At 40.7% G+C, this 25,522-nt stretch overlaps 1 protein-coding gene and 1 non-coding gene across 2 annotated transcripts; one reads left to right on the forward strand and one right to left on the reverse strand.

Annotated features, from left to right (window-relative positions):
- Nucleotides 1-318: 318 nt before the first annotated feature.
- On the reverse strand, nucleotides 319-13,330 carry aldh3a2b (aldehyde dehydrogenase 3 family, member A2b). Its single transcript, XM_030069501.1, has 11 exons — nucleotides 13,211-13,330; nucleotides 11,519-11,681; nucleotides 10,761-10,992; nucleotides 7,197-7,282; nucleotides 6,461-6,669; nucleotides 5,961-6,078; nucleotides 5,191-5,332; nucleotides 4,467-4,633; nucleotides 3,840-3,939; nucleotides 2,017-2,255; nucleotides 319-1,397 (listed from the first exon to the last, which is right to left on the reverse strand). The coding sequence occupies exons 2-11, from the start codon at nucleotides 11,678-11,680 to the stop codon at nucleotides 1,383-1,385; spliced, it is 1,470 nt and encodes a 489-aa protein (XP_029925361.1). The 5' UTR covers nucleotide 11,681; nucleotides 13,211-13,330; the 3' UTR covers nucleotides 319-1,382.
- An 8,586-nt stretch (nucleotides 13,331-21,916) lies between these two features.
- trnat-agu (transfer RNA threonine (anticodon AGU)) lies at nucleotides 21,917-21,990 on the forward strand. Its single transcript has one exon. It is a non-coding gene; the product is annotated as a tRNA-Thr (tRNA).
- Nucleotides 21,991-25,522: the final 3,532 nt, after the last annotated feature.

Raw genomic sequence — 25,522 nt, forward strand, 5'->3', positions numbered from 1 at the left:
GTTTTTCTTCCCTTTTTTCATTTGGACATACAGTATGTGTTTACTGTTTACTTTTTTAAAGGTTATTTTGAGGCATTTGTTCTTTATTAGACAGTCACAGTAGAGAGAGACAGGAAAGGCAGGGCAGAGAGAGGGGATCACATGCAGCAAAGGAGTCTGGGCCGGATTCAAACCAGGGCCGCTGCGACTTAGCCTCACTATTATGTGGAACGCCCCATCAACCAGATCATGATTTGTGAGGCCATGATTATCTTGACAAGAATATAGGAAACAATCACTTCAAATACAACTAATACAGATATGAGTTTATTGAAATATTAATTAGATATAGAAATATATTTACTGAAATATTACAAGTTCATTTCAATTTCAATATAGTGATAAACTAAAACAAAAACTAAAACATTGAAATGTTTAAAGTCAAATTAAGACACAATTCACAAGGTTATTTTAATTTGTTTGGTGTTGGGAAATATTGGGGAGAGTGAAATAAAGATGAAAAGTTCTTCCAACAGTCTTCTTCAGGTGAAAGGCCGCTGCGGTCAGTTCAAAGAGAAACGAAAATGTGGCACAAATGTGTTGTTGACAGATAAACTCGAGAGTTTCTCCAAGCAGGTCATACTAAAAAATAATAAACCTTCATTGGGCAGGAATTATAAAGTGGCATAAGGCTAAACATCGATTGATCCATTCATCAATGAAATGGAATGCACTCAAACGGACTGTAGACTTTCAGTGCTGAATTGCCAAGTGTAAAGAGAAATGACACTTAGCTCATTTTACGAACTGTAAACGCTTCCTTCGAGTCCTTCATTTAGTATAAAACAATATAATAGCCATCAGCATGTTATACACTTTCACAGAGAATGTTGAAATGTTTGGGCCCTCTCACAGTGACATATGGTAGCCTCAACAAACTTTGTCAAGTCATTGCTTTCCTTAAATTGTTTGTTACTTCATTTAAAATTATCTGTAGCAAAATAGCAGCAGTGTTTATATAGTAAAGTTCATTTAAAACTTTTTTTTAAAGTATGCAAACCTGATCTCACAGGTTAAGGTATAAAGGAGTAGTACAGAACAAATCAAAGTGCCATATATACGGAAAAATAAATCACTTTCAGGAAAATTAGTTGCTAGTTGAGCCAGCTGATGCGTCTGAAACTGTTATTGAAATGCAGAATAAAATAAGGCAGGTGGGGTTTTCGCCCAAACCTAAACTCTATGACAGCCTAGGCATAAACACAAGCCCTGTGTCGATACTGGTGCAATTTAGGCAGGAGTCTATCAAAGTTAACGCTGCACTCTTGTGCTCTTCTGTTCTTCTTGGGTCCTGAGGGTCAAGGCAACAACAGACTTGTTGTTTGGGAAGTACTGGGATGTCATCACAGGAGACAGTTCTGAAAAACATAACACATATGCACCAATCAGAGGCTGTGAATCAGTGTCTCTTAATGTCTCTCCTCTGTGTTCGCACTGCCAGCAGAACACAATGAAGTCACTGGACATCCATTAATTTCCTGAGAAGCTCGGCGACCTGGGAAACTCAGCTGATGTGGGCCGAAGAGACAGTCAACTAGCTTGTCAGCCACTAAAGGCCAATCAGATTTCCACTTTTTTTTGTTTTGCTATAGATGTTTGATGACCAATGGTTCTGCATTGCAAGTTCAAAATGGACGAAAGGTTGAGTACAAAGCCTCCCACTTCATCTCAACCTTCATTTAAAGGCATACAGGAATAAACATGTCAAACACAATGCTGGGAGAATGATTACATCCATGTCTGGGGTAAATGTTAAGTTCTTTAGTTTTTCATTATTATTATTTTTCATTAATACATAATTTATGCTGGAAGGTATTTTAACTCATTAAAAAGATGTAACTTGACTGTTTAAAACATTGCAGCTGCACAAAACCACCACACTGACTGATCAGAGCTTCCCCCACCACCCACGATCAGTCAGCATAGGGTGACAAATCAATCAAGTCACTGACAATGTTCCTGTCTCCCCGGACTTACCTGAATCACGACAGCGGCCACCACAGCAAAGATGGTTAGGAGTGCCATGCGGCCCAGCCAGCCCAGGTCTGGGTTCTTCAGGATGAAGAAGCGCGCCCAGCCAAGTTTCTTGGGTGTGTGAGGCGGGTAGCGCATGCTGTTCACCCCCTCCATCTTCAGCTTCTTGATGAGGCAGCTGCGGAGGTGGCTCAGCTGGTTGAAGCTGAACTTGCCATGGTAGCAGCCCATACCGCTGTTTCCTGTGCATCAGAACAGAGAAGGATGCTTTGTGCATGTGGACAAAAATAACACTAAAGTCCTTCATCACAGTGAAATGCATTTACTGTGTAATAAACACCAGCTTTGTGACGCACAAAATGTTCAGTTCTTGTTGAGTTGCTGATTCAGTATTTTTGAGGCGTTAGTTTGTGGTGTTATTTAGCAATTCTCACTGTTGTTCAGTCACTTGCAGTTTGCCTGCTTGGCATTATTCTTGATTTATGTTGCCTTGATGACTTACTTACAAAAATGGTCATTATCAGGCCTCTTTTATTGTAACACTGAGAAATACAACTGCCTTTGTAAATATGAATTAGTTACCCCCTTCGCCTACAAATCAGTATTTAATAACTACAAAGGCAGCTACATAAGTAAATCATATATCAAGTCTCAAAAATCAGCTTGACAAAGCTGCTTTTCAGGGATAAGTAACAATGACTGTCCAGCTTTCTTACAGAGGTGGAAATAACTAATTACAGATGCTATAGTACATTTCTGCTTGAGTATTGTACTTCACTACATTTTAAATCACATCCATTACAGAGAACAAATTATCAATGACAGATTGTGGGACTCTTTACAATAAAACGCTCAGTCAGCAAAGAAGAGAAGAGGAATCTGGTTCTACTTTGTTGGTTCTACTTTTTGTCTTTTCCAAATTTCACAATAAAAAGGGCCCGATGAAAAGTTACAGATGATCAGTGGAAGCGAGGACCATTTAGATTCAACTGGCAAAAATGTGGAGTAAATGTGAGGGAATGATATCAGTGAGTTGGCCTGACGATGAGAACCACGTAGACTCAATCATCATGGTCATTCGCTTATTCCACATTTGTCAGTTGAGTCTACGGGGTCCTCACTTCAGTTTTGTGTGATGCACCTTTAAAAGAATCTAGTTTGAACTGTGTACTGTCCCATTTCTGACTGTATGGAAAAGATCACAGCGAACACAGACACTGTTTGGAAAAAGTAACTCAACTTTTACTCCCAGTACATTTTAACAGAGACATTTTTTACTTTTACTTCAGTAGATTTTTACAGCAGACCTTCTTCTACTTAAGTAAAATATCAGTGGTACTTAAGTAGCAGTTTGTGGTTCTCTTTCCACCACTGCTTACTTGTAATATAAGTCCGTAGTATAAACAAACCAATGTTTTACACCAACCAAAAACCATGGACTTCCCATTACCAGTGAGCTGTACAGTCGTTATTTATTTATCTGGAATACTGACCCTGTCCTTGAAGAGCACCTGAAATTTCCTTCAAACACGACTGAACATCACTATTGTTCTTGAGCCAGAGCAGCACTCCCTGTTCCTCCCTATGGATACTGGATTGGATTGGGTTGTCTTGTACGATACTGTTATTTTGTCCATCCCTGTATGTTTGTGTGTGTTTCTAGGTGAGAAAGTGGAGTGATAGAGTGAGCACGTAACTGAGTGAGTGAGTGAATGTGTGTGTGGGTGGATGGTAAACACATCAGTGAGCGAGTGGGAGCTTGTGTGTGTGTGTGTGTGTGTGTGTGTGTGCTGGTGTGTTTCAGAGCGGATCTTGTCTGTACTCACCAACTCCACCGAAGGGCAGAGAGCTGACAGAATAATGCACGAGGCAGTCGTTGGCCAGCACTCCTCCGCTGGACGTCTCATCTATCATTCTCTTTATTACCTTCAGATAAAAGGAGAAGAATCAGTTCATCCAGTCCATGTGTGTGTGTCTGCATCTTCAGCTATGACTGTTCTTGTGTGTGCACGTGTTGTGTTTGCACATGTGCCTGTGTCTCTATACTGTAGGTGTTCACATGAGGATCTGATATATCAAAAAACGTACAGTATCTCAAGTATAACAATGACGTAGTGCCGTGCATGAAAATATTGCAACCCAGTCTGTGAAAATATTTTAAACAAGATGACTTTTGATGGGAGAGCAGGTAAACAACACCCAATAATAGATGTCAGCTAATAAAACTTGTACGAACTACTGTTAGGTTTTAGACCCAACCACAATACAACCTGGGTTTTTCAATGCCAGCTTGCTTTTGAATTTAATGAATGCCAAACATCCCCTGTTAAACCTATCTACTTTGTTGTGTGTGTTTCTGTCTATGTGTGTTGGTTTCCATCTACGTGAATGTGTTCCTCACTGTGTTTATCTGTGTATCTGTGTGTAAGTATGTGATGCCTGTTGTTAGACACCTTGTCACTGGGTGTGAAGACGTAAAGGGCCAGAGGTTTCTCTCTCTCATTGATGAAGTTGATCGCTTCATCCAGTCCACCGATCGGTAGGATGGGCAGCAGAGGACCGAATATCTCCTCCTGCATCACCTTCGCCTCCGGCTTCACATCCCGCAGGACTGTCGGGGCTGAAAATAACCCAGAAAATGATGTTTTATGACAAAATCGTCAATTCAACCATGGTCATAACTGGATGAATGCTCTATTGCCTGCAAAAGTTCACTGAATAAATAAAGTTTAACCCCCTTAACTTTCCAACTTTCCAAAAAAACTTTTTTTTTTCCAATACTGTAGGACAATAGCACATACATCTGCTGGTTGTATCACCTCACTGAAGTTACGTCATGCTTATACTGAGAGGAATATTCAAACCCAAGAGGCCACTGTGTTATGGCTGCACCATTAGGTCAAACAGAAAACTGCTGTGACTCATTTCATACACAGTTCCCTGTAATTCAGCAGGACGTACAGTATTTGGTGTCTTTGTATTCTTGGGATCTCCGCTAAAAATTAAAATAAAATTCTGTGGGTGTGAACAACAATTTGGCCATGTGGCAATGACAAAACACTGATGGGACTGGCAGGACTGACAAGGTTTTTTAAACCTGTGTGCTATGAATCATAGGATCTGTCAATTATATGTTGTAATAATCTGTGAAGAACTGACATGGGGCAAAAATCGTACCTATGTAGCACTCTGACTCGTCATTGTCTCCTCCTACAGCGATGGTGCTGTCTTCTGTCATGGCCATTATCCTCCTGAAGTGGCGCTGATTGATGATGCGTCCGTAGTCGGGGCAGCTTTTAGGGTTCTCTGTGTAGAAATCCTGGGAGAGGAAATCATTTCATTAGTGCAGCTCATCTAACATGTAAGGAAGGATTTTTTTTTGTCTAACACATTTCACACACACAGGAAGTCCAAAGTGCTTTAGTGCTTTAGTGCACTGACCATCTCAGACTTCATAAAATTCAACCCAAAGTGTGAAGCAAGAAATAGAGATAAGGTGCAGATAGGTTGCTTCATTTTTTATTAGCTAATCTATTTTTGTTTTATTGCACTTACCTTACCCTTCCCTTCTTCTTCTTTAAAGATACTAATATATCACATGTTTAGCTCTTTTTCCTTCCACATTTCCGTTTTCATGACTGTGTGACCCTTATCCTGCTTTTACCTTGTCTGATGTACTGTTTCATCTTGTTTGGGAGAACCACTTTGTCACTCTGTTTTTGAAAAGTTCTATTTTAATAAACATTTATCATGAAAGGTTATTATTAGCTTATCTTTTGATTTTTTTTCCATCCTTTGGAATGTGATAGGAATAGGAAGACTTTCTTTTCAAAACGATATTATGTTTGAAAAGGATGATCCCTACTCTCTGAAGACCCTTGCTTACAAAACAGTTAGAATGATCTGTTTGGGAAACATCAGGTCTGCTGCTGGTTTTTCAGGTCTACCTTGATGGACTTCTTGACCTCGGCGATGACCCGTTCCTGGATGCTGGGCTCACACAGGATGTAGTCTGGGGCAATGCAGGTCTGACCGCAGTTAGTGTATTTCCCCCAGGCGACACGCCTGCATACAGGAGGGGTCAAGAGAGGGAGGACAGGAGGGAACAGACACAGCACAAGAGACTTATTGATGAAGATGAAAAGCAAATATTATGTCTTCCTGTTGAAACAGAGCATTGCGTTGAGACATAACATAGCCTGGTATCTGTCACTCAGAGGTGTAAACCAGTCACTGACTGCAATGATGTTTTCCAGACAGTAAAAGTAATGGTATTTTGATGAGATGAGATTCTTTTTCATTTATATCATTTTCATCATTTACTTCATTTTTCATTGCTTAAAAATGTGTACTTAAATAGAATTAAATTTTTCATTTCATCATGATGTTAAGCAGTCTCACTGAAATGAGAAAGTGCCAGAAAGAGGAGCTGAAGCAGCGCTCCGACCTGCAGGCGACGCTGATGTCACAGTTCTTGTCGATGTAGCAGGGGCTCTTGCCGCCCAGCTCCAGGGTGACCGGGGTCAGGTGTTTGGCTGCAGCCTCCATGATCAGCTTGCCCACCGTGCTGTTACCGGTGTAGAAGATGTGATCGAACCGCTGGCGCAGCAGCTCCTGCGTCTCTGGCACGCCTCCGGTTACTACCGGGTAAAGCTCCTAACACACAGAGTAGGCACATACACAGTTAATAATATGCAAAAATGCGCAGCTCCTGAAGCAACATTAATGAATTTGCACCATATTGGAAGTTTTGACAAAGGTGTTTTAATACAGTACACGTTAGCCCTACAATAACACCTTAACAAAGTACAGTATAAAAATGTAATCTATCTTATTAATGGTGTAAAAAATAAAATCACATTATGTTTCCTTGTTCTGAGAGAAGAGAAGAGAAGAGAAGAGAAGAGAAGAGAAGAGAAGAAAAAGAGAAAATAATGGCTTGACAAGGATACTTGGTGTTTGACCAGTCATGTCAGATGAATTGAAAACATTGGGTCTTTACTTTAGCTTGGCTTTACTGAAAAGTAAAGTTTGATTTTGATCATAAATACTTGTACATTTGGCAAGTAAAAAGGTTTAATTTTCCACTCTGAACCGATTATAGTGTAGCTCGAGAAGCATCTCCTCTGTGTTGTCAGGTAAACTCTGACAGTAGAATGAAAGTACGAGCAGCTCATTCTTGCCTTGTCGATGTAAAGTGGGAGCAGTTCCTCCATGACCTTAGCAGTGTGAGCACAGACCTCTGAGGGCTTCACCACGGCAGCGTTACCTAGAGGGGTAAAGGACAAAAGAAGCTTAAATTAAATAATAAAAATGCAGGCTGTAGCAGATTCAGGTTTAAAGCTTGAACATATTGAGTGAAGACGCTATTATCAGATTAAACTGGACCACCTGTTGGTATCTGTTGGTAACCAGTGTGTCATACTAGGTTGCTGGCAAGGGGGCTAAAAATTGCTCGGAAGTCAATTTTGGCAAGGGAAAATCTGGCATGGCCATTTTCAAAGGGTTCCCTTAACCTCTGAACTCACGTTATCTGAATGAAAATGGGCTCTATGAGCACCCACGGGTCTCGACTTTGCAGACATGTCCACCTTATGTGAATCCCATGCAGTTTGGGGCAAAAAAAAAATTGCACTTAGTACAAATGTGTTCTTTTGGGCTATTGTAAAATGGTGTATTTGTGAATACTGGGGCCTTGGAGTTGCATGAATTGGGTTTTACTGGAAAGGCAAGACTCTAATGGATTCAATGAGCCCAGTTTTATTCATGTGTGATGATGTTAGGCCCCATAGTAGCCTTGAAGTGAGACTATTTTTTCAAAACTTGACATCACTGTACAAAATGACCCATTGTGACCTCTAGGTCCTAGCTTCCTGAAACTTCACAGCCACAAACTAGAGACCAAAGGCATTCAGGGCATGTAATGCCTTCCAGATATATTGTCAATAAAGGGGCGTTTCTGAGCAATTTCCAGACAAAAGTGATTCCCATCCAATCACTGAAAAATGCAGTTCTTACAGAAATATCTAAATGTCAGCAGCTTTTGACACCAAATCAAGGTCTTCATGTCCTAATGTGGTATTTTGAGAGATTTTTGCCCATGTTTATCAATTCTAGAGTGGTCAAAAATGGTAAAACTTCACACCAAATCTGTCTAACAAACTTATGAGACATAAATAGGCTTGAGAATGGCCAGCATATGCTTCAGTCATAATGTTCTAGACACATGTGCACCATATACACTATAAATTTAATGGGCGTCTAACAAAACAAACAGACAACAACAAACAAACAATGTCTACTACAGATTCATGACTATAAAATCTGGACATATAGTGCTGAGCTGCATCTCAAAATTTACTGCAAGTTCCCCGCTTTCAGATTATGAATACCTCTTCTATGTTTTATCAACAAAAAAAATTGCTGCAACAACAAATAATTGAGCATGGGAATGGCTATCATAGGGCTTCATCATAATTTTCTAACCCTTAATAAATAAATAAATAAATAAATAAATAGGTGCATGACCAAAACACAATGTTTATTACAGATTTATGACTAGAAAAAATTGACACATAGTGTTGAGTTGCACCTCAAATCGATCTTTAGGTTCCCAGCTGTCAGATGATGAATACCACTTCCAAAACAATGGGTCTAAAAAAAGGGGGCTGCAGGTGCTGAGGAGAATAAACACACTCTTATTTGTGTTATAGTTATAGTTGTTAATAGTAGTTTCCTGGGAGAAAATTAATCCCCTGTGTTTTCAATTTGAATGCTGCCAGCAGGAGGCAGCATGACAATACAACAGCAAGTACAGCAGTACAACTTCTTTTCCAGGCTGCTATTTAAGGCCTCGAGTATAAATAATCCAGTTTGAGACATTTTCAGACTTGTTTAGAAGGTAGTAACCAGAGTTTTATTTCATATTGCATGTCACTCTCTCATGTATCTGTTAAGGAGGCAGAAGGATCGACTTCTGACCCAGTGAGGATATGTAATCCTCCATGTAAGATCAGATAGGACTAGGCCACAGAATAAAGTCCACCCTGGGCAAATACTTGCACTGCGCTGACTGTAGCCTGATAAACCTTTGCTCAAATAAAGCCTCCAGCTATTAACAAAGCTTGATCAAGCTGGGCTGAACAGCGTGATAGCTCCTGCAGCAATACCTGCAGCTATACTCTTTAGTTAGAGACAAATTAATACCAAATGTATTCAAGCAACTACAGAGTAACACAAAAGACTAAATGATGTTGTCAAATTTGTTCAAAATCATTGCAGTGGAAAGTGGAAACAGTCACAAGCAAACACTCCACAGGAGGTTTGCATCACAAAGCGATCACAGCCAGACCAAGAACTTGGTTTAGAGCCTTTATTCAGTGGCCATTTGGTGGTCGCTTTTGAAACTCAGATGAATCGTTAATGAGTTTATTCATTAGCAAAAATCTTGGATGCCAGTCATTGGTAGATGAACAAAGCAGCAGAGATGTGATTCGCTCAGCGTAAGGACAGAGCTTAACCTTGGTCTTTGAGCATCACTGATAGAAACAATCATCAGAGGTCAGAGATGCATGTGCTTACACACACACACACACGCACACACGCACACACACACACACACACACACACACACACACACACACACACACACACACACACATACACACAGGGACATTAACAAACCATCATGCACACATAAGGATACAAAAACACATGCTGACATCAATGTGACAATTACTCACACTGGGACCCAAACCACACAGCACACAAACTGTCTTTCACAATTGTTTTCAGGACAGCTGAGTCTATTCTTAATCTTATGATTTCATGACTGGAGTGCAGAGTTCATGGAGTGGCCTTTGACACGCTAACAACTGGCTGGCAGGAAATAGGGACGTTATGCAATGTCAGGACAAAAAAAAAAAGAGCTGTCATGATCACGAGAGGGCAAGAATGGGTCACAGTGAAAACTGGACAGATTTGAAAAATAAACAGCAAACATGTCATCCACTGTGAAAGATGCAGAGTCGCGGTGGGAAGCAGAGAAAATGTCACAACATGTTTCTTGACTGGCATGCAGACAATTACACAAATTACACAGTCAGTGCCAAAACAGACCACTGTATCTCCAGAACACACCCCTCTAAGACACGGCCAGCGCTGCAAGACGCTACAAGACAAGACGCCCTTTGATTTCTGCAGATGTAACCACAGGAACACGTGTCTTCATAATCAGCACCTCCATGCATGCTGCAGACAGACTCTCCTCGAAACAAAATTAAGAAATGAGATACATCTTTTCCTACATTTCATCAAAATCCCATCATCGCTGTCCAACATTTTATGTGATCGGTGTGATTCAGAAAATGATTGAATGAAGCAATGATATGCATAATTACCCTTCCTTGGATTTTGTGAAAATTTGATTACTAGCATATTTGTGTACTGTACACACAAAAAAACATTAGGCCCCCTTCACCCAGTCTGGCAAAGAGAAATGATGCACATCATTTTCAAAAGCTTCATCAAAGTCCAGTCAGCAGTGCCCAAGATATTGAGTGTTGACCAATGGACCTATCCATAGTCTCTTCTCTGATTTCATCACAGGCGACTGAGGATGAATTCAAGTGAAAATGTGTCTCTCTCTCTCTCTCTCTCTCTCTCTCTCTCTCTCTCTCTCACACACACACACACACACACACACACACACACACACACACACACATTCGTGCAGCATCATACATTACCAGCAGCGATGGCTCCTATGAGAGGCTGTATGGTGACAGCCCAGGGGTAGTTCCAGGCCCCGATGATCAGCACGACTCCCAGGGGCTCTGGTCGGATGTAGACGGTGTCTGAGATGGTGAGCAGGTTCTTCTCCACGGGTCGGGGGGCAGCCCACTCCTTCAGCTTCTTGATGGCCAGAGTGATCTCCCCCTCCAGGCCCAGGGTCTCATACAGCTGGGTCCCCACCTCACTCTGTGGATGAGAACAATTAGCATTACACAGTGTGATATTGTACAGAAAGCATGTACATGAGGACCACAAAGTAAATAGACATCACTGGCCTCTAATGGCTGAGTGAGCCTGCAGAGTGAGACTTCTTAGTGCATTCATTCAAACCAACAGTCAATGCTTGTCTGTATGACATACAACATTACAGTCACTTGTTATGTGTTTTGTGGTGCTTTATATGTTTTACTGTTTATATGTTTTACTGTTTTTCTTTCTGTTGCTTCCTTATGTTTTTATGTTTTATTTTTTTTAAACAGGCAGACAGTGGTGCACAACTCCAGCTCTGACTCTAATTGTGAGAGTCACTGCCTCACTGGCATTGATTCCTGTAGATAAAACCACAGGAAGCTACATTTGAGGCCGTTGTGTATGTAGTGAGGAAGCCAAGGGAGCATGGCTGACTCACTGACTCACTGGATCAGAGTCAACCCCAAATCTCAAGCCTGGTCGGCAGGCAGACAGATGCAGGTTACAGTCGCTCACTACTCACTTTATTGAGGTCTTTTTTGATGGCATCTGATATCTCTGTCTGCCTCTCAACAAATAATCGCTGCAGGTTCTTCAGCTGGCGGATCCGGTGCTCTAAAGGCTTGGATCTGCCGGTTTGGAAGGCTTTCCTGGCGCGGGCCACCGCTATCTGCTCTCGGGACATCCTGAAAAAATAGAATCAAGTAAGGTCAATTTTATTTGTGTGGCCCAGTCTCACAAATATGCCTCGAGGGGCTTTAATTCAAAGTAAATAGACATCATTGACCTCTAATGGAGAAATCACTCCAGCTCTGATTGGATGGGTCAAGTTTGAAGTGAAATCACTGACCTTTTCCGGTTTACACAGGCATGCATCTAGAAAAAAGAAACTTTTGCCTCTTGGTGTTCAAATATTTTACTATCATTTTGCAAACAGACCATACTGAATGAGGCCCAAAGTGATAATCTGTCTTGTAAATGATTAAAACCTTTAACTGCAGATTGAATTCAATGAATTTATTGTATTGATCATGTGTTTTATTCTGATAAAAATCCTGACAATAATGTTGTGAAATGCCTGTTGAACAAAAACCTTTCACGTCAGCACACTTCATTTTAAGTCACCACTCACACTCACGGTGCCTCTGTGTTGCTTAGCGATTGCATTGTTCAGCTTTGGTTCAGCAACTACACTGTTGAACAACACAATCTAGTTGCTGCCAGCTAATTATTACCATGATGCCGATTAGAAATGAGGCACTCTAGTCTTTTCAAAGGTATAATATCAAAGCTATACAAAGGTATATTACAACTGCTTTATAAAACAAAATAAACAAACAAAAGCAGTACACTGTTGTAGATAGTGCAGTGATACCACATAAATTTGACTCATTTTTTTTCTGCTACTCATTTGATTCACATATTAACTTAAAAAATTCTACATATTCAGGTGTAACAAAATAATAACAACAATGATAAAAATAGCAACACTGCTTCTATTTCTTACTGTAAACAGTATAAATATTCAACAAATACTGCTTCTTAGGGACCTCCTGAGACTGAAATGACTTGCTTGGTCAAAGGTTGGCATCAGGACTGTTACCATGTAACTTCCAAAATTAAAACTGGCCCAATCTAGTGGTCATGAGCTGAATTACAGCGCAGGGGGGTTTATATTACCTCTGTTCACCCTATCGCCCATTGTTCCCTCCTATGTTTTTGTAAAGCGGAAAAATGACCGTGACTGTTCTGGTGGTAATTAGAAACCTGCAGAACACGGGACAGGTTTAACCATACACAAACGGGACTCCTTCACAGGGAGGTCCGGTGTCCCACACACTCATATGGTAATGAGAGAGAGAGAGCTGGTATGCTGACTAGATTAAATATTATGGTGAAACTGCACAGCCTGCGTCATTTCACTGCACTGTAATTATTTCGTAACACCGCTCAACGTCCAATCTATCTACCATCCAAATCATCCTGGTCACAAATGCATCCCAAATGCATGTGTTGCTGTAAATTGTTGCACTAATGTATTTACAATGTGTCGCTCTCCGCTGCCGCAGCTCGACCACTAATCGTAAATACGACCTTTCCCACAGTTGCGCGGCTGGTGAGCTGAAGCGGAGGTGCGGCAGCATCGTCTAAAAAAACAAAAAACAAACAAACAAACAAACAGCCGAAGCACAGTCTGCTCTGGTTTTATTCTCACCTGAATGTTTTCAGATGCGATGTGTTGCTGGAGATCCTTGAGGCTCGCTGGCGGAATGGCCTACAGCGCACGGCGGGGCAGAGTGATGTGGTGGCGGAGGATCAGACTCTCATTCCCCGTTAGGTCACTCCCCTACAGGGGCAGGACCAAGAGCAGGACTGCTGTGGACAGACACGCTGTTTGGTCTGATCACTTGTCCTTTATGTCATATCATTAAGGGCAAAGACAACTTGATTGAATAGTCGCCAGGACACCGGGAAGTCTGCAGATCACCCACTGTCACCTGCAATAATACTGATTTATGCTGCTATTAAGCTTTATAAGTTATAAGTTAATTATTTCATAAGATTGCTTCGTTGTCAGCATTATTTTACAGCACTTTAACTGTTATTATATTCGTATATTTATGTGTGAAACGTTTAAGTTATTCAGTCTATTTATTCGCCAAGCGGACATAGTAATTTTTGTTCCTACCCGTCATTGTTTACGGGGGACACGTGTTTGTGTAACGGACACTGAGTAACATGTGGGTCTATGGATCTTGAGTGTATAACCCTGACGGACTGGAGCACGCTGCCCAGCAAGCCTGCAACAACATAATGACAACAAATCTGACAAATGAGAATAAAATGTTGCAGGTGTGGTTTCATGCTTTCTTAAATGTCTCATTGCAGCACCATAAAGGCTCTGGGTACAGAACATTTTGAAAAGGTTTATAGCACCAAAGAGACGTATGCAGGGCTCTCAAGTTTTGAACTGAGTCCAGAGTGAGATTTTCTTCTGTAACTACTTTAGCGAGCGTCTGCATCAATGTGGCAACTGGCGTCTTCTGTAGCCACTTAAGCGAGCGCGTGAATCTGTATCGTTGGAATCAGAATGTAACATTGTAGCGGGAATATCTAAATCTTACCCGGATACAGCAATGCTATTTTCTGATTGGCTGTTCAGTAGCTATATTCTTTTTATTTGATTAGCTGGTGCGTGGCAGGGCCTTTTGAACTCTACCCGGAACTCAGTTGATTCCTCTACCTGTTCCACTGTTATAAAAAATAGCGGCGCAACTTGGTGGGCGTTATCCTGGTAATTTCTCTGTATGAGAACAAAGTGTGGTGTGTGAACAGGTTGAAATGCAAGGCTTGAGAGCTTTGCTTATGCTATGGTACCAGCCCAAAGAAACATTTTTTAGAGCATGTACAGGAGCCCCTTAGTTAGGATTGAAGACTATTTTGCCACATTCATGTCTTCAAAAAGTGTTTGAAACATGAGAAGCTGTGAATCTTATGAAAGGAGTACAGCTTAATGTTGAGGCCTATAATCATTATCACTGCAAAGAATAATCACACTGCCTGGTGGATGGGGTCAGCGTAGTAGAGTTGACTTCATAACAGATTGTGAACAAATCTATATTTTTTATTAATTACTTTGAGAAATAACGTGGGCTACCAATAGGCGCTCAAGGGCAAAGAGCCACGTGTATACATGGCCAATTCAAATCGACTGAATATGAATGAACTTAAGTTTTTGTAGGAGCCACATGAACTGTTTCTGTTCCATCAAACCTTCAGAGACTGTGTATATGGCACATCAAATGAAATCCTGCTCCAGATTAGTATTCTTTTTTGCATTCTTTAGTCTGGATGTGTCCATCTTTTATCGTTTGCCAGGAGTCACACTCAGCCTGCAGGTTTCAGGATGATGTGATGCACTCCAACATCACAATTCGTGGAGTGATAGTCTTATCCGGGTGTGGAACCAAGCCCTCGAGCCAAGCTGGTCCAAATCCCAAAGAGCTCCTGAGTCATTTTCAGAGGCAGGTCTCATTCCCAAATCAAAAACAAGTTACGCTGGGTCTAAATCCCAACCCAAAGGCTAAGTCAGGTCACGTCAAATGTCTTTGAGTTGTACATGTTGTCAAACAAAGGCCTAATTTAGTTTGGTTATTGGCATATACAAGTAGCTTTGTAAAAGACACAAAATAAAATTAGCAGGGGAATATAAGGGAGAAATGCTTAAAAAAAACAAAAGAAAGTAAAAGAAAAAAAAGAAAAGAAACAAAAATATGGCATAGGACTTTGAAAACAATGCATCCCATAAATACACATCTATTACACAAGTATAATGAACTGAGTTATAGCTATAAGAAATTCCATAATACATGCAGGTATACTGCATAATAGAGGTATACACAAACGTTATCATTAACAAAGACTATACACTCGTGATATGTTTTAAAGTTTCCATGAAACAAGAAAGATGAAAGAAAATAAGCACTAACAATTATTTTGAAGGCGTCATTGCACCACATGTATAACCTAACTGTGAAAATAAATGTCAGGCATACTGTTTACATTACATGGCTGACTGATACATATCTTAAAACAGCAACAATGTCAATAATAATAAATACTTTATTGATATAGCAACTTAATGAAATGGTATTTCCAAAGTGCCTCACAGGAAAAAACAAACCAAAAAAATAAATAATTAAAAATGAGTAACTCCACATACACAAATACGCAATAAAATGAATATACATAATAAAAAGTCATGTCACATGTCAAAGTCATGTGTCAAATACTGAGTGAATGAGTCCAAACTTTGTAAATCAAATCATCATATTTTTTAATGAAAAATCTAAATTAGTGATATGGCAGCTCAACAGTGTCAAATTAATTAACCCAGTATTTTCACTTAAACCACAGTTGAAACATCATTTCTGACCCTGAAATGGTCCAGTGCAGCACCATCCTCAACTCACAATTCATTCACTGGATATTGATAACTTCCTAAAATTTGCAGGATTTTCTGCTCTTCGCTTCTCGCTGTGCAGCTTTCTCACCTTTCATCCAAAGCCAAGCTGAAGTCACACCAACCTGCTAGATCTCAGCGCTGTACAAGTCGCTGACATAATATTTCAATTTCTTGCCCCAAGCATTCCTTTCGAGCCGTAATATCTATCTTTTTGGCAACTGTAGGTGCATTAAATCATGTCTTGTGCTTTCCCTAGTTACCTTATGGAGATCTTCATAGTTTTATCCACAGCCAAGCTGGAATCACACTCAGCTTCTATTTCTCAGGCCCAGAGGATTGAAGTATGGGGAATGGCTGAGGAGTGCCCCCCCTCCTCCTCTGCCAGCACATGGATCAGGCCCAAAAATCTCTCAGGATGACAGGAAATGTGGACAGAGTTTCCACATCAAACAGCTGGCCGTGGTAAGGTGTTTGTGTATTGTGAAGGAAGGAGCAAGGATGTAGGTGAGGGACAGGAGGGCAAAGCGTCATTCACACCTGAGTGTCAATCTGGGTTTGTGGAAGAGGAGTGTGGACACAGAAGACCCGTGTTTTCTGTGTGCACACCTGGGCTGCTGAGGTACAAACTGAGGCATTCAGACACACAGAGGAGCACGATCTGTGTATTTCCAATCCAACCATTTATAGAGGGGTCAGGGAAATAGTTTGGGGCACAGACAGACCACAAATTCACAAAGTCAATGTAAAATGAATTGCTGCAAAATGTTTAAACATGGATTTTGAGGGAAGAAAAAGAGAACTGTACCAAAACGGGCAGCATCACAAGATATGCTTTTTGACCTTTGGCATCGTAGACAAATTAGTCAATATGAAGTTAGGAGAAATCCCCTTAAGAACAGTTTGGCCATTCAAAAAGCCTAAAATCCTTGAGCCATTCCTCTTATTGCAATCTTGGAAACAAACAACAGATCAAAAATATACATATGTACATGTTAAGAAATCCGAGTCACTCCAAGTATGGGTTAATCCAGGTTAACTATTGCAAATAAGTGTAAATGAAATCACATATTGTGTTTTGCAGCATTTTGCTTGCATTTTGCGCCTGGACATGTGGACACTGTCAAGTTATTTGTGTAATCATTTTATTCCATAAACTTAACTTGATTTTTTCAAAATATGCTGTATGTTATTCCTATAACCTTTGGGTATACAGTCCAACTGTGCTGCTATGGGCACTTCTCCTCAAGTTTGAAACAAGGGTTGATAGTTTATTTCATGACGAGATGCATTCCGAAGACACACTGAATCACAGAGCAGTGATATTGAGGAAATATGTTTTGAAGCAGAATAATATGAACTCTCATGTGTGGAAGCTAATGGTGAAGTAGCATAGAGGCCAAAGGGATGATAACTCCTGTTTTCATATTACACATAAAAGACTATGGCAGGTTACTCATGTAGATAGGATAACAGACTCTAAGACAGCAGGATTTCAGTCATTTTCATATTCTGGACATAATCCAATCACAACCTCATGTTGAAGGGATTTATATGGCGACTCTGACATGACAAGATACTTTGGTATGAGTATAAAAACATTCAGATGTCATATACACACAAATTAAGAGTGGTGAGATTAACACATAATAGTGGATTCAAATTATTCCTCATTTTGATGACCCTCTGGAGGGCCCTGAAGGACCCCTGGGTCCTGGGACCCTATTTTGAAAACCACCACTGTACTCCTGGGTTAGCTCATATTTTGCTGGTGTTTGAAAAAGTTGCTGGATAAATATTTAAAACAGCAGAATATCTGATGAACTGCAGATTTCTTAGCCACGGTGAAATGTTTCCAATTGTACCCACAGGCTTTGATTCTTTCATTAGTAAACTAGCAAACCTTAAGCAGAAAGCAACCTCAGATATTACTGAATTTAAGAAAATGTAATATTTAAACACTTATATTAATATCTTTATTGTATTAATATTTGCTGGTGTTTCCAAAGTGAAGGCTTTGTTGTTGTACATATTTTATGTTTTAGGCTCCTCCTTAGAAAACTGAGAAAAAACACAATTTTCTTTAGGAAAATGCAGAATAAAATTCAAACCTGAGCACTGCACTAAAAAAGCCAATTAGGTTTAATAAAATATGTTACATTGTCTAATAATGCTGCCTAGAGGTAGATGTTGCTGTTTGCCCTGTTCTCTGTTTGTCCACAGCAACAATTACTAAGGCCCTTTAGACACTGAGAACATAAATTATGGAGAGAAAATATTATTTCTCGTCACCATAAACATATAACATTATGCAAAATGTTGGGCATGGGCTCTGTAAAGGCCATGTGCATGAAACATATGTGACCACGTGACCACGGCATTTTTTTCAGGGGTCACAGAGGTCAGAAATGTCAAAGGGAGCCTGAGGACCATCACGGACTTGGGGAGCATGTGACCCGGTTTCGGTTGCCTGCTGCCTGGCGCATTGACAAGCTTGGTATCGATGTGTTGTATTGGCAGCGCTGTCTTAATGTCGGTCATGTGACCGCCAGCAGTAGTTGAAGTTATGATCATCGTGGCTTCATTATGCACGGAGCCGACAGTGAATGTGCAACACTTCGCTGCTACTTTGAGCCCACTCATCAGGGATAATGTCTAATCTCCAGTGGGGCTTTTGGCTGCTGCAGCTCCAAATTCTGTTAACAGCCTCATCACGCGGTGACATGTGACGACACTTTAGGCCGCATTACCCTAAATTGGACGAGGTGGAGGACCAATTTACTTTTTAGAGAAATGTTTTCATAAACTCTTTGATTACAGTGGGACATTCCATTTGCTGCGGTGCTGTCTCCAATCATGGTTGGCTCAAACATGCAAACAACCAAGCACGCACACAAATTCGTGTGGCAAGTGCTTTTTACACTGTTCTTCCACCGTAAAATAAAACACCATTTCAGGTAATTGTCCCTGGATCACAACAGAAGTAATAGTCCATTTTGTAAATAATGTTCTGTGTGTAACAGACTTTTAATGCTACTCCAGACATAAGCAAATAAACAAATAACAACAGCCTGGAGTTAACTGAAATGTATTGGTTTGGAATAATACATTATCTTGATAAATGTTGTTGTTTGGCTTGTTTTCTGTAAACAAGTCGCCTATGTTGTGGTTCATCTTCTAATGGCCTGCAGGTCACAGTCTGGCACCAGCCTGGGAAGTTCTGCGCATTGGACTTTGCGTTATTCGGCGTTTTGATGTCTCGATCGGTGGAAACGCAGCCGACCAGGAAGGAGAAAAAGTAGTCCAATTTGTCACCTCCACACATTATGTTTGAATGAAGCCTCACACTCCTGGAGCTGCCTCAATACACTTCCACTGTGCTCTGAAGCTTCGTTTTTTTCTGCGCACCAGGAGGCAACGAGGTCTAGAGGGAAGGATGTGGGCTAGACTCGCTTTCTGCAACCTGAGATCTGTAGCCACCGGCCTCGCTTTGAGCTCCCCATGATGTGTCAAAGCGTGATTGTTCCTTGTAAGACAAGGTGTGGGTCCATACATTAGTTCAAGAGAGTCCATTTTTAAGGTTAAATGTATTATGACTATATGGCATTATGAATATATCATTATGACAGCGAGCAAAGTAAAACTTCTCAGAAATTTGGAGCCATTAGAAACGCATACAGAGTCAACAGGTTTCTAAGTAGCCTACAAGTTTGTACGTCTGTGCGTGATCGTTTGAAAACCTGCCTGTGTCTAAATTAATCATGATGACCAAATAATAATGTATCTTGTGAATCAGTAAGCCTGTTTATTGTTTCACATATTCCCAGAAATACAATTTTAGGTTTGGATTCAAATGGATGTAATAATTTCGTCATGAACTTAAGGCTTGAGTGAGTTGTCACCTCTGCAGGTTGGGACAAGGCAGTGTCCGTCTAGGGGTAAATGGGCACATTAAGGATCAAGCAGACAGCTATTAGCAGGACAGTCGTTAAAAGCCGTGTATCACATCAAAGGCACGCGTTTGTAAATCCACTGGGAAGTGCGGGCGGGGGGTCCCCGGGGGACTGGAGGGCCAAGTATAAAAGGCTTTACACCTCCACATGTTCATCAGTTGCACACGCATCTCGGACTGATAGAGAGGACAGTGCTGTTTCCTTGGATTTGAGTGGAACAAAATGGCATTCAGTTTGGATTATGTTGGCGCCAGCGCGTTTTACTCGGGGCCTTACTGGTCAACTGCATGCCTGGATATGAACAACAACGATGATTACGCACAAGACTTCAGCAGAGGTGAGTTACTTCATTTCGCTTAACACTGGTTCCCCTTGGCCTGAAAACTGTCTGTTGGGAGGCCTGGTGCCATGCTCAGTTTACTGTTGGCTGCCTGCTTGCATCAAACTGATTTGACGTTTACTGTTGTAATAATAGTCAGTTTCCAAACGTGTCATGTACTTTACCCTGTGCCTGTTCTCATGTCAAAGTGGGGTGCAGTGCAATATTTCGCAGTGATTGTGAATAACATTTTGTTCTCTCCCTGTAGTTCCTCATGATGCTCCTCACAGGATGCACAGGACGGACACACAGCGTCGCCGGAAGCGCACGACTTTCAGCAAGGCGCAGCTGAGCCAGCTGGAGAGGGCCTTCTCCCTCACACAGTACCCCGACATTAAAATGAAGGAGTCCCTCGCATCTCTTACTGGACTACCAGAGTCCAAGATTCAGGTAAACAACCCCAATCATATGAGCAGAGTCCCTTCACTTAATATCATTTGAAATCAAACCTTGGAACAAAAACTCAGAGACAAGTGGAGCAGGTAAAGATGCCTAGTTTGTACGATGGCAAATAATGGATTTTTTTAGGCTCCCAAACGTCTGTCTATAAATGATTGTCTTTATTTATGTAGCGTTGTAACCACAAGATAGATTTTGGACCCGAGAGATGGAGATGTGCTTTATATTTGCATGCGTAATTTTGGAGGACCCCATTCAGAACTCTACTGTATTTAACCACAACCAATGGTTATTTTTCACAGGTCTGGTTCCAAAATCGACGAGCGCGCTATTTCAAGAGCAAGAAACCAACCAGAGAGGCACCAAGGCCATCACCAGACAACTTTCACCGTCAGTTCCCTTTCATGTCAGCAACCAGTTCCATGGGCCATCCCTTCCCTTCTACTCCCAGCCAGCCGTCGGCACCAAGCTACCCCTCTCCGACTTTACCCCAGTCGACCAAGCTTTCCACTCTATTTGGGGGTCAAGCGATGTCCCTACCCGCACCCACTTCCCCTGTGCCGGCAGATCAGGCCACAGTTGGTTCCCTGCATGGACCAGGTCCTCAAGGCCATTACCAAAACCCAGCATTCACTGAGTATGGCGGCGAAGTGCACTGTGCGGAAGCAGTTCCGCACAGTGCACTCAGTGGATGGGATTTCCCAGAGGATTTTGAGGTTTTCCTCGGAGGTGCGCAGACATCCCAGCCGATGGGCAGCCGCTGCGATACAGACGGGCATCCCGTGCCCAAGGAGAGCGTCCGAGGCGCGCTGCAGCAGCCGAGCCTCGCCAGTGGGGAGCAGCAGGAGGCTGCGGCTCTGGATGACCTGTCCGAGCTGTATTTTCAAGAGCTGGGTGACTTCAGTCTGACAGATTTGGAAATTTCTGCTGCAATGATTGATTATCTCCTGGGATGACTGATGAAAAACAGCATAGTTTATGTGAAGAAAAAAAAAAAAACACTTACTTGCACACATTGTATTGTAAATAATAGAGTATTTATGGACAGATATAGAAGAAATATCCCACGATAGAAGATGGACTATGCATAAATTATTCAGACATTGTTATTTCACATATTAAATAGCTTTATAAGATGCCATTATAAGAAAATTGCACAATAAAAAAGTAGTAAATATACTGCCTGTGGTGAATTCATATTCATTTCCTCGCCTCACGACGTCACGTGGCGCCGTGGCTTAGTTGGTTAAAGCGCCTGTCTAGTAAACAGGAGATCCTGGGTTCGAATCCCAGCGGTGCCTTTTTGACACAGTCAGTACAAGAGGGAACTAATGAAAGCGTTTTTCCGCCAAATCTGACGGAAAAAGGGTTATATTCTTTTCTGCTACTGGCAGTGCTGGAGTTATTATCTAACAGCTGAAGCACAGATCTTTGTAATTAAGAGTAGCTGAGGTGCTGAGCAGTAGGTTATTTTCTACTTAATCATCAAAGTCAGTATCTGAATTTGTTCTTGAAAAGACACAGTTTTGAAATTCAAGAGCTTGAAGCTGACAAGTGAAAAAATAAGGGAAACTGTGCATGGATTAAGAAATTTTGAGGGGCAGTGTCTTGATCTTCTACTTAATTTTTAGATGGATAAATAGATTATTTATTATCCTTTAACAAGGAAATTTACACACATACACGTAGGTACATAAATACTGTGAACACCACCCCATGACCGGATGAAATGTAGGTCTAGAGGGGAAAACTGAAGACATATTAAGGCTCTTGAGTTCCATAGTGATGCTTGAAAGTCTCTTGCATATTTACTGCACCGTGACTAATGGTGCGTTGTTGGGCATGAAGAAGAGAAAAGAACCTGCTGTACACATGCACCCAAAAACACAGTAAAAGTAAAATGTTTGTAAAAAAAAAACAAAACAATAATAATAAAATAATAATAATAATAATAATAATAATAATAACTATCACACTGTCACAGGTGTGCTCCCCATGTCCCCCAGGTACTCAGCCTGGTTCTCTTGGACCCATTGTCCTGCATGTTCTTGTTCCAGCTCTACTCTTGTACCGCTTATTGCTGGTTGATTGAAGCAGATTCACGTGAACAGGGCATCTGTGAAAGTGTGTAAGAGAAAGGCCGGGACAAAAACTTGCAGGAACGGCAGGTCCCTGACTGGGTTGAGAACCACCATGGCACCAGTCTCACTAAAAAATGTTTAAAACTGCTTCCTACACTGGTGTTTTCTAGGGTCTTGGCATAGTAGAGGTGCAGGATGAACCAACCACCAGTTAGAGCCAGTTTGGACTGAACCATTTTCTTGTTCTTCTTGCACAATCTTCCAGCACATATTAGTGAATCACTCCCATTAATAATTCACATTCTTGATTATTTTGGGTCTCACAGACTACCTGGCAAATGTTTTTGGTTTTGGTCCCAATAAAAAGCAGTTGCATTGGCAGTTCAAGGGACAACGTTCAATAAAACTACATATTTATAAGAAACATTATGAAAGAAGTTGGTTTTATTTTATTCTTTCTGTTTACTTTGGTATTCTGTAGATACTAGAGGCTAAGCTGAGACTATGGATTGCATTACTCATTAAATTATGTAATCAGGAATTGATATGTGGTATTGGTATTATGTAACATTCCCAACGTGGTCTTACCCCTAGGCAACAACACACTCACAAGCTCAGAGTGACAAATTGCCATGAGTTTTTACAGAATGCAGAGAGAAAACCATTCAATGAGCTTAATAAATACAGCCTAGTGATGTTTTAACAGAGCGCAGAATGATAATTTTAACAAAAGATGGAGGCCAGAATACTGCTCTGTGTATTTCAGTAATGACAAATTAAAGTATGCTATCAATCAGTTGACAGAATGCAGAATGAACAGCTTCAGGGACTTTATGATATTGTTGCATTCGAAGACAAACACATAAGGAAAAAAAACAAAAAAAACAACCGTAGTAATGTGTTTGCATCTTGACCATGATTTTTTTTTTCTTTGTTTTGTTGTCGTTGGGTTTTTTTGGCCTTAATACAGGTTGATGTGGGATGTGCCTGTTGCCCTACTTTGTGTCCAGCAGGTGGTGCAGGTTTCCCAGGGCAGCAACCACCTGCTGGACATATTAACACACTCAGAAGGGAGAGTCTGTTTCTTGATCTGTCCAGGGTTGACTTTTTAAACATTTTCCAGCTTTTAGATAACTTTGATTAATATGAATATTGTTTGAAAGTTGACTTTTGAGAGTTATATAGTGTATTTATGGACAGATTTAATGCACCAAATGGTAGTGTGAAAAATGCTGTTCTCTTACTAATTAATTAAGATGTTAATGGAGAGTTATTCACCACAAGCATTGTCATGCCATTTATTGTGACATAGCTGGTAAATCCCATTTCAAATAGATGCTGTCTCACCATCGTTTTCTGCGTTTGTGCTGTCCTGATAACATCCATACATTTCCCTGGGCAGAGCTGTTACAGTGTTATTTCAGCAGCTTTATCCCAGATGTTTAAATTCAGCTGATTGAAATACCAATCATTTCTATTTATTGCCATCTTGCCTCCTCTCCTTCTGTGCGTTTGCCTTGTCCACATCCTCAACTTATCCTTGTCAGCACAGTCCTTTCTTGTTGTGCACACCACTGCTGCATCGGTCTCATCCTGACAGGCTAATCTCCTGTTTCCCCCCGGACTGACAGCAGTGATTCAGGCTCCTGCAAGCCTGATGCCTGCAGGGCTGCCACCATCCTGTGCCATAGCATTACTGTGAGTCCACATTTTTGAATGTATATCTATATATATCTATATCTATATATCTATATCTATATCTATATCTATATCTATCTATCTATATCTATATCTATCTATATATATCTATATCTATATCTATATCTATCTATCTATCTATATATATATATATATATATAAAGCGTTAATATTAAGCGTTAATTTTCTTGATGAATTGCTGAATTTGAAGTCGTTCATGGAGTACTATGTAAAATGGCAATGAATCAATGACCCTACACACTCAAAAGACAAAAAATGTGGAATAAGTATAAAATGTGGAGTTCATAAATGACATGCTAGTTTCAGATTTTTGTCACTTGAGTCTAAACAGTCCTTACCTCATTTGCCCTTCAAATTTGCATATAGGGCACCTTTAAAATTCTATTTATTAAAATTGAAATGTGACCCATGTAGATTCAGCCTTTATACAATAGTGGTGAGTCTGTATGGTTCTTATTTCTGCCAGATCAAGTTTAGTTACTCTTTAACCAGTACCAATAGTAATAATAATGCAATACATTTATACAAAATTCACCCAATTTTGGGTGCATGTATATCATAACTGTCCAGGTCTAAAGGGATAGATTATGCCACTGTGAAACTTTCTCAGTGCAATACGTAATTTGTGAACTGGCCTTCAGTGCTTTGAATATCTATTATTACCATATGGACTGAACCCAGGAAAGCCTGTTCCAGTACATTCCTCTTATAATATTTCATTGATACAGTGCCCTCATGAGTGCATCTACCCGAGGTTATGCAGATTATGTTTTGTCGTCATTATTATTATGGCCGACATGAGTCATGCCCTTCCTGTAGAATCCAGTCAAAGTTTGTCCTCTGCACCTTCTTTTGAGCTGTAGGCAGGTCCACTCATCAACCAAAACTGCTGGCCTGTGATGTCTTCTTGGAAAATTTATGGTTTCTATATTGATGTCAAAGCAGATAAAACTGCATCTATTTCATTTTGCACTACATATCCTCTGGCTGCTTGTGTCGCTATTCAAATTCATGAATATTAATTTTGTGGCTT

The sequence above is a fragment of the Myripristis murdjan genome, chromosome 14, assembly GCF_902150065.1.
Source record: "Myripristis murdjan chromosome 14, fMyrMur1.1, whole genome shotgun sequence".
NCBI lineage: Eukaryota > Metazoa > Chordata > Actinopteri > Holocentriformes > Holocentridae > Myripristis > Myripristis murdjan.